General features: G+C 38.2%; 1 protein-coding gene across 4 annotated transcripts in view; it reads right to left on the bottom strand.

The window, feature by feature from the left end:
- The window catches only part of LOC108605417 (GAS2-like protein pickled eggs), a 50260-nt gene that overhangs the window by 21682 nt on the left and 12557 nt on the right, over nt 1-16021 (bottom strand). For 2 of the 4 annotated variants that reach the window (XM_017995087.2, XM_017995088.2), the window contains exon 3: nt 741-1075. In XM_017995087.2, coding sequence (XP_017850576.1) covers nt 741-908 — 168 coding nt within the window. In that variant the 5' untranslated portion in view covers nt 909-1075. The remainder of the gene's footprint in view (nt 1-740; nt 1076-16021) is intronic. The other 2 variants (XM_017995089.2, XM_017995090.2) reach the window with 1 other exon arrangement.

The raw sequence follows: 16021 nt of genomic DNA, 5'->3' as shown, positions 1-16021 counted from the left end.
TTGCCTTTTTGCCTTGGGCCTTGCCTTATGCTTCAGCTGGCGCAACGAACGGTAGTAACCTCAATTGAGAGGCATACAAAGCGGCAGCAAGTGGGCGTTAGCGAAAGGGGTGGGGTGGGGTGGGGTGTGCTGGTCAAATTGTGTGTAGTGTGGGCTGTTAAGGAGCTTTAAGTTGCATGACGAAAGTGTTTGTGGCACAGGAACAGAGGCTTTGATGACTTGCCGCAGGAGCAGCGAAGCATGCAAAGGCTTCCGTCCATCCGTCCATCCGTCCATCCGTTCGTCCGTCCGTCTGTGGCAGCTATAAAAACCAAAATGCACGAGGCTAATACGTAAATCGCTAAATCGCCGTGTGCTTTTAACACCTAAGCAAACAAACATCAATGGACTGTGCAACTGCAACTGAAACTGAAGAGAAATAGAAAACTAAAATAGCCGCCCAAACTAATCAGTGGCATGTGTGAATTTGTTTTATGGCTAACACTCGCTTCGGGGGGAGGGAGTAGGCAGGGCTGCAGTATAGAAAGTAGACAGCCGAACAAACGAAACTTTATCATCTGCCTGCCGAAAAACTGTGCCAGGCAGCAGGCCTCATGCCATATTTGACTTTGTTTATGCAACTTGCCCAACAAACAGCTGCAGGCCATAAAAATCCATTATACAAACGCCGGCATACACCTTAGCAGCTTATGAAAATATATATATATATATATACGTATATATATTGTCTGTAGACTTACCTTGCAGAGTGCAACGCCAGTATCGAGGCGATCCATAAAGTTCTCGGCATTGATGCTGAGCTCGGGATAAAGTGTGTGCAGCCATTCGGCTAAATCCTCTTTCATTGCCTCCAGATACTCCTCGCTGGACTTGAATGGCCTGTAAGGCCGCGCTTCAAGCATTGCCATGGTGCACTCGCTCTCGCTCACTCGTTAGTTTAATGCACACGCTTTGTTTGCTTAACTCGTTGTTTTGTATTGGCGACTCGTCAATTCGTTTTTGGGGATCTCGTTGGTACGTTTGCTTGCACTTATGGTAAAGTGTTAAGCATGTTTACATTCTCTCGTCGCAACTGCTGTAACGAGTAACAAATTAAAGCTATAATTAATGCATTGCATAAACACTTAAAGTCCAACTTAAATTTCAATATTGCATTTGCCATTAAAACAGTCAACATTCCAAATAAAATATATTTGCAGTTAATGGCTGTCTGGCTTGGCCAACTCGCTTGTTAGCTCCCCCCCCCACCCTCTCACAAAACAAATGAACGGCGCAAATTTATGACTCTGCGCCACTGCAACTGACATAATTATGGCAGACAAAGCCACAATAGCAGCAACGCCAGCAGCACAAATTATACAAATAAAATCAATAAATAAAACATAAAAGTAACTCGTGGCCAAAGCCAAGCTCTAAATAAATAATAATAGCTGCTATGCGAGCAAAAGAAAGCGACCTGGGGCTGGCTGGCTGACCAACTGACCAAGCGACCAAGCGACCCTCGCTTCACACTCTAGACGCTGGCAGCTCTTCTTCTATATTGCGGCAAGTTTACAGCTAATTAGCGGCAAGCTCAATTGAACTGTGTGAACTTCAACAAAGCAGATTGGCGGCGGCGGCTGCTGCTGCTGCCGCTGCTGGTGGCTGCCACACAGACTAAAGATTAATGCAACCACAATAAATTGTGATTGCGGTTTTGAGTTTTGTTTTTCTGGCTTTTTTTTGGCATACGGGTTTATTGCAAATTCCCCCAACAACAGCAACAGCAACAGCAACTAGCAAATTGCCAAGGCTATTGAAGCTCATAAAACTTATCGCTTATCTATTTATCAAATACGACAACGTTCGTTCCTGTTATTGCAACTTATATAAATCCAGCCATAACCTTGAGCCCGCAGCAGCTGTCAGCTTTTGTAAGCGAGCGCGGAACGAGCGTTTCAATTCCAAAACGTTTTTAACAGCTGACAGACAGACAGACAGAATTTTATGCAGGCTAAGAAGTTAATTCCTTGCGGTCTTTCAAAACTCTACAGTCTAATTTTGTTCTATTATTGTTATTATTGATAAATAAATTCTTGGCTATATTTTATTCTTTTCTTATTTCAAAACTCCACAGTCTAATTTTGTTCTATTATTGTTATTATTATTTATGCTTACTAATAAATAAATTCTTAGCTGTACTTAATTTTTTTTATTTTTTCCATGCTATAAATATTTCAGTTCTTAGCAATAATATATTTTCATTTCTCTAGGCTACATATATTTTTTATATTTTCACCAATACTCCACATCTCTATCTACTGCAGCAAATCCTTCTGAACTTTTGCGTAACTTTGCAAACAATTAAATTTTATACACCAAAATACAAAAAAAGAAGAAAAACCAAAACCTAATAAGCAAAGCTAAGGCAATCGCATATGCAATCGCGTTTCGTTTTTTATATACAAACATATATATGTATATATATATATATAAATTGCTATTGCCATTTATGTAACTTCCCAGGCGACGACGCTGCCGTGGTCTTAATTAAGCTCCAACTTTAGCCACTTTACTTAAATCGCAGCTCGCAAGTTTTTGGGCATTAAAACAAGCAAATAAAATAAAAACTGAACTCAGACTCAAGCTGTGGCTAATTATGTAAACGCAACGAAGCGCCAATACTCTAACATGTGCTAGCGTGTGTGTGTGTGTGTTCCAATGCCAAACTGTTTCACGCATTTATAATGCAATTGAAGTCGAAATCGAACGCTCTATTAATATATGCCCCCGCCAATCTATAACTGTACTCTATGGCTGTGCTTAATTAAGTGCCATTGATGGTCGATAGCGGGGTGATTGAACGCTCTCTCTATCGCTCTCACTTGCTCGCCCTCTCTCTCTAATAGTTCGATAAGTTTTTTATGTATGAAATTTAAAGTCATTTCGTTTTGTGCAACTTTTGATTGGAAATTGTAGCAAAACAAAGCGCGCTCTAACGAAGAGACTGCCCTCAAAATCAGAAAAAAAAAAGTAAAGTCAAGTCAAGTGTTTTGTATAATGTTGAAATCATATGCAAAAAATTATATATATATATGTCTATAGTTAGGGCTTATGCAAGTGTTGTGACTAGTTCGATTGATTGCTGTAAGCGCAAATGATCGATGTGGCTGACTGCCACGCCCCCCATTGCCCAATACGCATCACCTGCTGTGTGCGGAAAAGCAAAAGAAATAAAAATCTTGAGTCTTGCGAATTGAAATTTATTTTTTACGTTTTAATTAACTGTGATTAGCGGTATTTTTTTCGAAAGTGTATTTAATTAAAAAATATGCAAACTTTATGTATGAGTCGCATATAAGGCCAGCAGCCCGCCCATTTATACAAATTTGGCAATTGCAATTATAAATAAAAAAAAAAAATAATAATTGTCGCGTCATTTGCAATTGTTTTTATTTTTATGCAGCTAAGGAGCGTAAGCTGTGCACGTAAACTGTTTCCTGTTCAAGCGTGCTAAATATATAAAATTAATAAACAAAAAGAAATATTTTTGTATTTTTTTGAAGCCAGCTGCAGCATGAAAATGAAATGACAGGTTTCAAAACTCTTGAACAAAATTCAATTTACCATTTCTCATGCTGTTTATGATATTTTCAACACGTTTTCTTTATTACGAGTATGACTATTGATGCAGACTCTGTAACAAATTAGGTGCGCAAAGGGTCTAAAGGGTGCATCAAAGCTAAAGCTAAAATATGAATAATTATATTAAATATTTCTGCTAAAAAATTTAAGTTTTCTGCTTCGACAGAAGCTCAACAAATTTTCAACTCAGGCAGCGTAATGTTTATAATTTTTACTATAAAAATTACGCAGTAATAATTAAGTGCTGAATTTTAAGTTAATTTTATCAATGAATTTATCAATGAATTTTGCTTGATTTTATAAAGCTGTGCGCAATAATTTAATTGTATTGCTAACTATTTTTTTTTCATTTATGCTATAGCGTCTTGTGCTGTCGGCTGTGCACGTTGCTGCTGACGCTTTGAAATTTTCATTATCACACGTTGGCGATAACTACACTTTACCAAATTGGTGGTATGCATATACAAGTGGGGCTCAGTGTAGTGGGGTCAGAGCGGTGCTACAAAATGTTATCAAGTGTACAAGTGTGTGCGAGTGTGTGTGTGTGTGTGTGGCATTGCTTAATGACAGCCGCAAGTGGCAAGTGCAGCAACATGAACAACAATAAACACTTTCAATTTATTGATTTGGGAGTACCACACAATTTATTGTTGCTGGTTGTCTGCACTTGACTTGGTCAATTAACAATTGCCGTTTGATAAATGAGGCAGGTTTGGGTGCAATTAACATTTATATTGGGTCAATATAAGGGCCATAAGGGCTGACATGCCCAATGTCAAAATGCAACTAACTAACCCGAACCGAACCGCACCGAACCGAACCCTCACCCCCTCCCCTTACACTCCACAGTCAGTTCAGACAGCATTGCTATCAACTTGAGCTCAATGATGCTTGTGGCAACAATCAAAACGATTTTGTTGCAAGCATTGACAGCGCCACATGAAAACTTCACACCACAGACACTAAACAGAGACATTTTGCCATTCACACACACACACACACACATGCCCCTTTGTGTGGCACATGTGGAGCATTGACGTCACGTATTCGTAGCGTTTGTTGCACTTCGCATCTGTCAGATTTCAGATTTCAGTGTCGAGGCTCTGCATGCAACACATTCAATGAAAGCGACTGCGACAAGCATGCAGCACATCACTTTGTCTGTGTGGCATGAGAGTGGCAGAGGCAGCAACAAAAGCAACAACGACCATCGTCAAGTGCAAGAGTTATTTTCACAAGTTATTATCTATCCATTTAGCCATTGAGCCAACAGCGCAACAACAGGCACTTCAATGCAACAGCTTAGCATACACGCACACAAACACACACACACACACACACTCGCACACATGGCAGTTAAAGACAACTAATGCCGCCGCCGCATGTTGCATGCATCGTCGTTCTCTATGCGCTTTAAAGCGGCTGTTGCTCTTTTTTCTTGTTCCTGCATACGCTTACTTAAGTGCGAGCATATTAACTAATTTGCTTAACTCAACAGCATTCAAATTCATAGCCTAAGCTAGTAATATTTATATTGTTAGCTTTAAAAATATACTATAATTAAGTTAGCAACAAATTTATACAAAAATGAATTTTCTGTTTGCATTTTCTAACAACAAAAAAAATAATATACATAACATTATGTGTAATATGAATATTATTAATTAATATTTCAAAATTATGGAAGAAAATAATTTAAGTATTGCACATTGCTGCATAATTTAATATTATATTTTAATTATATCATAAATTTGTTACTCTTCAGTTTTACTTTTAATTTGCATACAAACAAAATATTCATATTTATTGCTCAATTTAAATTTGATAATATTAAACAAAATATAAATACGCTGATTTATTTATCTGTTAAAGTTGTTGAATTTCAATCTTATTCAATTAAAATAAGCGTAGTATATTTTAAAAAATGTTAAAAAATAATTTGTGCTTAAATCAGCAACTATTTGTAATTGAAATAAATAAATAAATAACAAATGTTCCATTGCAGTATTAGCTATAAATATTGAAATATTCAAAATCTGATATGTATCGTAAAATATTTCATATTATTATTATATATTTGCTGCTTTAAAATACAGAGAGCATATTTCAAATGCTTTGAGCTCAACGAACTCAACAACTGCGGCTGAAGCTATAGAACGTTAACTTATTGTTCTAACATATACAAATACACACATACATTATATATACACACACACACACACACACATATGCTCAGCTATAAATAAATGACATTTTATTGAATCCCTTTTTACATTGTTGTTAGGGTATCCGAAGTACATTTATTTGATTTCCGTTGACACTTTTACTTGTTTGCTTTATGTCGGCTTAGTTTCTTTTTTTATATTTATGTATGCTATACACTTTGACTATATATACATATATATTATTTATGTGTGTGTGTGTGTGTCTCTTGTCTGTGCTGCATTTCCATATGTGCAGCGCCATTGTTAGTCGCGTCTCCAATGTGAAGCGTCAACGCCATTCCATTTAGTGTGGCCATAAATGTCGTCACTTGAATTCTTTTCTCTCCCCGCTCTCTGCACATTTTAGGGTAAATGCACTGCATGGGGAAAATCAATAGACGCCTCGACTCGCCTACGCGGCGCCACTGCAGCAGACAAAGGATCCGGCTAAGGAGCTGCCACACAGTTGCAAGTTGCAACATTTTATGAGTTTGGCCGTCAAAATGAGTTTGACAATTTCATTTGTCGACGACTCAGCGCTAAGTGTTTTGGCCCAGGACGACGACCTTGGCTATAGTCATCAGCGCTAGCAGCTGCAACGGCAACGGCAACTGAGTCATGCTATAGACTATATATGTATATATATTGATAACTGTGCAGTTCTTTTGCGCTTGGGAGGCCCAAAAATGTCGCAGAAACTTTTGTCAGCCGCTATATATATATATATATATATATATATATATATATATATGTATTTGTACAGACAGCGCAACAAGTTAAGAATTCGAAACAAGAAACGCAACTTAAGCTGCGTAGGTTTCTTAAGTAACTTCAAATGTTTTGATTAGACTTTAAATGACAACAACAACAACATTAACAACAACAATAAGCTGTGAATGCCAAATGCCAGACCAAGTCAAAGTCCAAGTCGCTGGCTCTGTGTCGCATTCGCATTCAACTCATTTGCGCAGTCGCACAGTCGCACAGTCGTCGTGCCACACACAAGAGTGTGGGTTGTGCCTCAGCAGCAGCAGAACAAACGAGCGAGCGCGACTCCAAAAAAGTCACAGCGCATAACCCCAAAGACTTGAAACAAAACACACAACTTTGTTCACATAAATGCGTAATTCAAGTCGCTTTAATACGCACACTAACTTTCAATTAGTTCGAATTCGAAATGCAAAGCTTATGTGCGAATTCGAATTCAAATCGATAAGTTCCTTATGTAGTAAACTAAGCCTGCGACAAATTCGAGTGCGAATTCCATAGATTGTGCTCTTAAGCTAAATTCGAATTCGCATATGCACAGTTCGAATCAAGTTGCTAATCTTGCGACAAATTCGAGTTCGATTTCGACAGTTCGTGCAGCTAGTATTTGCTCTTAGCTAAATTCGATTTCAAAATGGGCACACACTTTCTACAAACTCGAATTTGCATATGCGTAATTCAAGCAGCGGCGTTTTCGCCAAATTCGAGCTCGAAATAGTTAAGTTTTCATCAAATTCGAATAATACAATACATAATATACATACGTAAGTCTCGCATTTCGATTGCGACTTCGATTTCAAACCAAATAGTTTGCATTTCATTTGCTTTATCAAATTAATTTAATTTTAAATTCGAATAGGCGTATACTTAATATAAGTAAGTCGCGCTTTTCGCATGCGGCTTCGATTTTAAACCAAATTAATTTGACCCTCTAAGTTAGCGTATTGCAAATTCGTTGTAGCCCAAGCTAACTAATGTTGCTGGTTCTCATTTCATTTGCTTTTTATTTATTTTAGTTGAATTTTTTTTTGCGTAATGAGCAGTCGCAATAACAAACAAATGGACAAAGAGCCGTTGGAAGCTGAGCACTTGTATCTGTAGCTTTGTATTTGTATTTGTATTTGTATCTTGAACTGCGGCGTTATCCGTGCGATAAATAATCGACAAGCTGCCTGGCCTGGCCTGCCTGGGTGGCAACAACTTTGGAGCGCGCGTAGACAAGCGTGCAAATGCAGCTTTTAGTAGGAGTTGTTGTTGTTGTTGTTGTTGCTGTTGTTTCTAACTGCTTGAGAGTGGCTTTCATTAGGCATAACCATAAGTGGCCGAGCGTTGGCCAAAAGATAAACGAGAACTGACACAAGCGAGCAAACAGCTTCAAGGCGGCAACTCAAGATGCTTTTTGTTGTTGTTAACTTGAGCGTGGCTCTCATTGTTGTTGTTGTTGTTGTTGCTGTTGTTGGCAACGCAGCTGTGCATCTCCAACTTTGAACATTGTAGCCATAGCTCTGGCTCACTGTATGTGTGTGCGTTTGTATCTGTGTGAAAGACAGAGACCCGCACTTGACCTTGAACTTGTACAGGTTTACTTTTGTTTTCTTTGGCCGCTCTTCAACTTTGTGTAGAGTTTTTTCTTTATATTTCAGTTTATTTTTTTCTTCTTTTTTATATACTTGTATTTCTTTGGCTTTTGTGCGCTTGCCTGCCTTTCTTTCTTTACTTCTTGCCCTGTTATTTTTTTTTTTTATATTTTTGAAGTGCGCGCGAACCTAATCAGGCTTAATGCCGTCGCCTTTATCACAGTCTGGGTCTGGGTCTGGGTAGGAGGATTATGCGCAACACCGACAGCAAATTTCCAAGAAACTCAATCTGTTAGCTGTGAATCCTTTGCGCTAAACATGCCACGTCATTAACCATATGCAAAGCAAAGATTTATGCGATTTATGAAATGCCAAATACCAAAGGCAGGCTCCAGGCATTAATTGTACAGCTAGAGAGTGAGAAAGGGTGGGGGGAAGGGCGGGTAGACTTCAGTAGAAGCGCGTTGTGATAATAAATAATGCTGCATTTGTCGATTAGCCAAGTTAATTGTCTATGTGGCCAACGTTTTGGCTAAAAGTTTCATTCCAGCGTTTGATCTACAGTAAACGCTGCCATAAGCGAGCGTCATAATGAATACTAGCTATAAGCAATAAGCTAAAAAATATAAACATTACAAATTAGTTTATTTTGTTTTGTATTTTCAATTATTTTGAGTTTTTTTTTAATTGGAATTGGAAATTGAAAAGTAATATCGAAATTTAAGTGAGAATTGCAGCAAACTGACTTCTATGCTTGTAAGAATTAATTTGTTATTAATTGAATTTCAAGCATTTAATAAATCAACTTCGACTGCGAAATTCAAGTTCGCAACGCAAGTCTTTTGACTGTTAGCTGTTTGCTAATCAGTGCAAACCGTTAGCTAAACTCATAATTCATAGCTGCAAGCGTTAGCAACTAATTAGACTAAGTAATGATAAATGTTGTTGCAAATTTCCGACACTCGCTGCTAAATGAGCAAAGTGTGGAGCGCTGTGCACTAAACTGGGCATAAAACACTTGATATATGGGCTAGTGTTACAGCAATTATGGCTGGCAGGCATGCATATATGGCTGGGATGAGGCACTGGGCGTGACATTTTACTCATGAGCGACTTATGCATGTGGCCTTATAAAGGGAGAGAGCACCCGAGCTGGGGGTTCTCAAGTTATGCGCGAGGCCAAGAGCTATGACAAATGACATTGGACGAGTTAAGAGAGAAGCAGCAGCAGCAGCTTCAATTGTTGCTGCTGGCCAAGAGGTGTGACACAATTGTTGCAATATCAAATGACAACAAACAAGAACTTGCAGCAGCAGCCACACACACAAAATCAGAGCAGCAAGCAAACAACAGATTAAGCTCGTAGACAGTTTGAGATTGTTGACTGGACATAATTGGCATTGTTGCATTAGATGCTGTTGCTGCTGCTGCTGCTGCTGCTGTTGCAACAATAGCAACAACAGGTGAGAGTTATGCGTTGTTGTTAATTAACCATTTACGGACTGATTGCAATGTTTTGCTTTTTGTTTTTGCTTTTGCTTTGGCTACAAGCGGCGTAGAGAAGTATAACGAGGTCAGGCTACAGTTGCAATCAGACCATGAAGTTGCCACAAGAGTTCAAAGACGTTGCAGGCGCACGCACAACAGGAATAGAATTTCAAAAAATTTTAACAAAATTACTACAAGTAAATATAAATATAAACTACAATAAATGATAAAAAAAAATATAAAAAAGTTTCTAAGTCAAGTAAAACCACAAAACAAAAGTAACAATAAATTTATTAAATAAAATCAAAAAGAATTAGTAATAATCAAAAGCATAATTAGTAATAGCAATAGAACGATAGTCGAAACAAATCAAATTTATAAAGCTAAATCGAAATGAATTGAATGAATTATGCGCTTTTTTTTTAACAAAGTATTTGTATAAAATAAAAAAATTACAAACGCACAAAAATTAAGTTGAATTTAAAATTATAACAAAATAGAAAACAAAATTTGCGTATTGCAAAATATTAAAAATAAATAAGCATAAAATTCAATACATTCTTATAAGTCTGACCCCCACTCCCCAAGCACTTGCTCATTATTTACAGTTCCTGGTGCTGCCCATAAATATTTCAGAGTCAAAATTTATATATATTTTATACAGTAAAAACAAATTGATATGCAGCTGGCATTTGGAGCACGATCAATCCAATTTATGCGGCCAATATGTCAGAAGCGCGTTAAGCAGGAAAACTTAACTGGACGTGAGAGGGAATACAACAAACTGTTTGGGTTTGGGTTTGGGTTTGGGGATTTGTTGGGTTTTTTTTTTTGAGGGGCGTTGACAACTGAAACTCTCGTAAATCTCTAAATAAGTACATTACGTGTTAACAGTTGTTGGCCAGCGCGAAACGGGTCAATCAACTGTCCAACAATTGGGCTGGCCAAGAGAGTGCGGCAAGTGGCAAGTAGCACGTCTTATGTGCGTTGGTAGCTCACACACACACACACACACACACACACACACCTTTCGCTTCCCGAATTTAGTCTGTGTGCGCACAAGTCCCAGCTGCTGCCCACTTGGCCTGCCTGGCCAAGTTGATAGCACGCACGTGATCTGAAGACCGAAGCGAGCGAGCGAGCGAGCCAAACTGAAATCTGAATGAAGAATTTATGAATGAAGCAAAGCGAGCGCGTGAGTGCGTGAGCAACTGTTGTCTGTATGTGTGAAATGAATGAAATACGTATGAATGAAGTGTGTGTTTGTGTGTGTATGTGTGTGTGAGTGATTCGCAAACTAAACAAACGCTCTAGCTGCACTTCGATTCGGCAACAATCTACAAGTGCCTGTGATAACTTTTAGCTTGGAGCTGCAGCAATCGCCAGCACGTGTGACAATTGCAATGCGATAAGCGATAGGCGATAGACAATAAGCAATAAGCGATTAGTGCATAAGACGACAGACAGTGATAGGCAATTGATATTAAGCGCACAACTTATTGATAAGCCAATATGTAATCGATAGCTGTGACAATCGATAAGTGCATTGAGCTGTAACAATTGACAACAGCTAGCTCTGATCTGTGACAATCAATAATTGTGATATTGATAATCGATAATAGTGATAATAAATAGCTGCGAAAATCGATAACTGTACTGAGTGCAAGCTGTAAGCATATATAGCAGTAACAATTGATAATCGATAACTGCGATAACAAATATATAATAAATTGCTGTGACAAGTAATAGTTATGATAGTCGATAACGCTGATAATAAATAGCTATGACAATCGATAACTGTGCTAAGCAATTGCTGTCACAAGTGTTAGCTGTAACAATAGATAGCAAGCTGTCTATGATTATCGATAACTGCGACAATCGATTTAACGCCAATTTCATAGCTAAAGGGCATACAAAGAGTCGCACTAGCCTAACCCAAGTAGCATTTCCTAAACGCCCACGCACACACACACACACACACACACACATATGCATTTTACATAACTCAAAGGTTGTTGGCTACTGTGCAACTGCAACTGCAACTGCAGCAATCTTTAGGGGCATGTCTGTTGTTTGTTGTAGCTTTTTTTTTGTTTTTCATCTTTCGTAGCTGCAACTGCAACAGAGCTGCAACTGTATGTGTGTGTTGTTGTTGTTTTTATTTTGTGGCACGCATGCTGTCCGACGCATTGTCTCTGTGCGTGGCTCAACAACTTGAAATTGTGGCATAAACACGTTCTACAATTTCCGGCATTATATGTATGCTAGTGTTATGTCTGTTGTCAATTGTGAGTTGCTGTTGTTGCTGTTGTTGCTGTATTCGTTTCATTGATCATCATCATTACGCACACTAATGCGCTGTTGTTGTTTGTTTGTTAGCTGTGGCTGCTGCTTTTAGCTGTTGGCTGCTCATTAGCGTAGACTAGGCTGCGATTAGAAATATAAACAAGCGCACTAAGTAAACTGAAGTCAAGTCAAGTGTAGCGCTAGACAAAGCTCAATAACCCCAACTAACTAACTAACACCCACTATTTTTGTAACTAATCATACATTTAACTTCTATTGTAGAAATGGCCACTAAATTATCTTTTGGCCTTCAAGCTTTGACCATCTTCAACTTCAAATGACAACATAGAACAATTAATTTGTAGCGATTTGCCGCAACACAACAAATGCGTGGGCTGAGAGCGAGAGCGAGACCAGGGCCGACGACCGCATGATCTCAACTCGATCGATAGATAGTTCAAATCAACGAAACGACCTTAGAGCCAAAGCAAACAAGTGCGCGACGCACTCAAAATTTGTTTGTTGTAAATTAAATAAATTTACTTTCGATTTTGTTGCTCCATAAACGAGCTACAAACTAATTAATTTATGACTTTTGCGTGCAATTACCCCAAAAAAATAAAAACCCTAGTGATCATTAGTTGCTCTCTCTCTCTCTCTCTCGCTCTCCCTTGACCACATCATTTGTGATAATGATCGCATAATGAAGCAGCAGCGACGTCAAAGCAGAAGAAACGCATTTAAGTGTGAATGCCAAAGCCAATGGCATGTCAAATGACCAAATGATTAGACCTAGACCCAAACCACTGTGGCCTAGACCAGCCTAGACCCAGACTGACATTTACACGCACTTTGATTTGATTTAAGCAACAACAACAAATGTCCCAAAGGGCCCAAATATAATGAACATGCAACAAGCAACAATAATGAAGCTGCTCGACTCAAATTGTTAACAAAATCAACGCACAGCGGGCAATAAAAAAAAAAAAACAAAAAATTAAATGTGAGCAAACAAAACAAAGAAAGTTGCCCAAAGAGTTGAGCGAAGGCACAAAAATTCTGCCGATTTTTATAGCTTAAACTACAATTTGAACATTTTGACTGCTGAAGCAGCAATAAATTAGCTATGAAAAAAGTATAAATAAAAGTTTGTTACAGCCTCAAATATGTATTCTAAATATTTATTCTAAATTTCTAAGCCAACCATAACCAATTCGTTGGCAAAGTGTATTGCAAAGTTGAGCGCGTCCAGCACTGTTTAGTTGCTGATTATCTAGATTTGTTTATTGCGTTTAGCATTTCCGCAAACTCTTTGATCATTCGCATGCAAAGCGCGAGTGAGAAACGAGAGACTGAAAGAGCAATGAAGAGGGGCGAGCAGGAGCGTGTAAGGGAGGGGGTGAGTGTTTTATAGCCAACGCCCATTAAGCCATCGTTCAATGCATTATTATAATTGTTCCGTCATATTTCATTGGCAATTGCCGGCGATCGTTTGTTGCTGTTGCTGACAGAAGAGGTGACAACAACAACAAAAGCAGCAACGACAACGGCGCCAATTGCATTAAAAGCGCTGCCAACTGATCGTGCCAAAGGGGCACTAATAAATATTGATATGATAATATGCACTATAGCATATATATATATATAGGAATAGCTGGGGCCAATGGCTGCGTCGATTAATTGCCAAGAACTGCGCATGCATAGATAAATATTAATGTTAACAAGCAACAATTTCCACCCCACAGAGTGTGCCTCATGCTGCTGCTGCTGGCTGCGGCGCTCTTCTGTGGCACTGGCAATGACTGTGTGGCACTGACTGTGACTCTGACTCTGACGCTGGCGGTGGCGGTGGCGATAGCGTGGCACATAACGAATGACCGCAGCCCAAACGAATTGCAATGCAATAAATAACGTAACCAGGAATTCGCAACGCCCAAATCGTTCTTAACCATTCAAGCAGCGCTGGCTGCCCCCTCAGCCTCAGCCTCAGCCTTTCTCAGCGGTAACTGCAACATTTAGATTGAACTGTTTACAGTTCATTGCTTGTGTTTTTTATGGGCAGCAAACTTTAGCAGCAGCCGCCACCGCTTTAGTTAGCTCTTTTAATGAAATTAATATCACCCACCATAACGTAAAACTAATAATTAAATTCTTAGACTATAATAACACACTAAGTAGCAGCTAGTAGTTGGCACTTAGCATCTTTAGTTATTCTATTAGTTTGTAAATAATTAAATTAATACTCATGTCTGCGATTTGGCACTAGCAGTTCAACTTCAATGTTACTATTATTATTATTATTGTTTTAATTTTTATTTTATATTTCTGGCTAGAATATATTTGATATATTTTATGCTACTAATTTTTCAATGATTTTCTAAGTTAAGTTTATTATTATTATTAAACTTAAATGTTAATATTATTATTCTTATTACATGTTTTCATTTAATTTTTATTTTAAATATTTCTGTTTATTTATTTGATATATTTTATTTATTTGCTACTAATTTTTTTAAAACACTTTAAATAATTTGGTATTTACTTATTATTTCAATCAAATTGATTTTCAACTGGCAACTTTATTTGTCTTGCAGACTTTGTTTAATTTTTTCATTACTCACACACACACACACACACAAGTAAACAATAGTATGCACTTAGACTTTAACTGCTTGCAAATAATTTTATGCAAATTTTATGCGCACAAAGCAGCAGCAAAATAAATAAATAAAAACTATTTATATTGATAACATAAATCTTTGTGCGCATGTGTGTGTGTGTGTGTGTGTGTGTGTGTGTGTGTGTGTCTGTGTTTAATTCAAAGTGCAGTTGAGTTTGTTTGCAACTTGAAACGTCTTGAGTGCGCTGAGAGGGGTGGAGGGTGTGGTGCCTGCTGCTGGCGAAGGCTGTGCGGGGGGGCGTGGGTGTTAGTTGGCAGTCGGCATTTGTCAAAGGCAAACGGCTACCGATTTGCTTGTTGTTGTTGTTGTTGTTGCTGCTTTAAGCTTTTTAGTTAATTTTATAAACAATATAGTTTGCGTTCGTGCAACGAGCGCGACATTGGCGGTAAGTTGTTGTTGTTGTTGCTGTTCTTGAGCGGCGCGCATGCGCAATTAGTGTGTGTGTGTGTGTGTGTGGCTAATGAGGCTGCCACAGCCTTTTTTTGTTGCTCGTTGCAAGATTTGAGATTAAAGCTTGTTGCTTGGGCCGCAGGCAAAGTCAACATGTGTCACAATAATTAAACACACAGCCAAACGAACATAGAAAATAAACAAACAACATTAGCCAGGCCATCAGCATCCATTAACCAATGTCTGAGATTTGCTGACCAAGTTGCATACACAGAGAGCAGTTGTCGCTCCCGTTGTTGTTGTTGTTGCTGTTGTTGTTGCTGTTTCACTTAATTAATGCAAAGCCAACAAACTACAAGCAGCAACAACAACTAAACGCACTACAGCAACAACAACAGACAGTCGCGGCAAGTTTTAGTCACTAAATTGAACTTTTCAAATGATTTAAACCAAATGCCACTTTGCATTCAGGGCCAACGACTTGGCCACACACACACACACACACACACACACATACGAACACACACACACTCACATGAGTGAGCTATAGCTATGCGACATAGATGGTAATGGGCGTCTCGGTCCGCTCTGGTCTGTCTAGTCGGGATGCCTTGACAAGTCAATTTTAGTTGAACTAACGGTAAGCAGCAGCAGCTCGAAGCGCATACTAAAGATCAAGCATACAGATTAGCTAATTAGAATTAAGTTATTATAGCAGCAAATGTTGTTAACATGCTAATTAATTTGATTAAATTAATATAATTCAAAAGTATTTCATTTATTTCTGCGACATTAAAATCTAAATCAATTATTTAAATAGTTTATATAGCTAATGCAGAGCTAGATTTCGAAAGCAGTAGAAGAAGCAGCATCTATAAAAAATAGTGAACACGCAGCATAGCTACAGTAAGCATTCTATATAATCAATCGATATACAATTCCTAGCTAAAAAGCTTTAATCAAGGCAAGAAATCGCATAAGATACAAATAAATCGAACTCGCC

This window comes from Drosophila busckii, chromosome X (assembly GCF_011750605.1).
Source record: "Drosophila busckii strain San Diego stock center, stock number 13000-0081.31 chromosome X, ASM1175060v1, whole genome shotgun sequence".
NCBI classification, from domain to species: domain Eukaryota; kingdom Metazoa; phylum Arthropoda; class Insecta; order Diptera; family Drosophilidae; genus Drosophila; species Drosophila busckii.
This window is presented reverse-complemented; position numbering and strand designations above follow the sequence as displayed.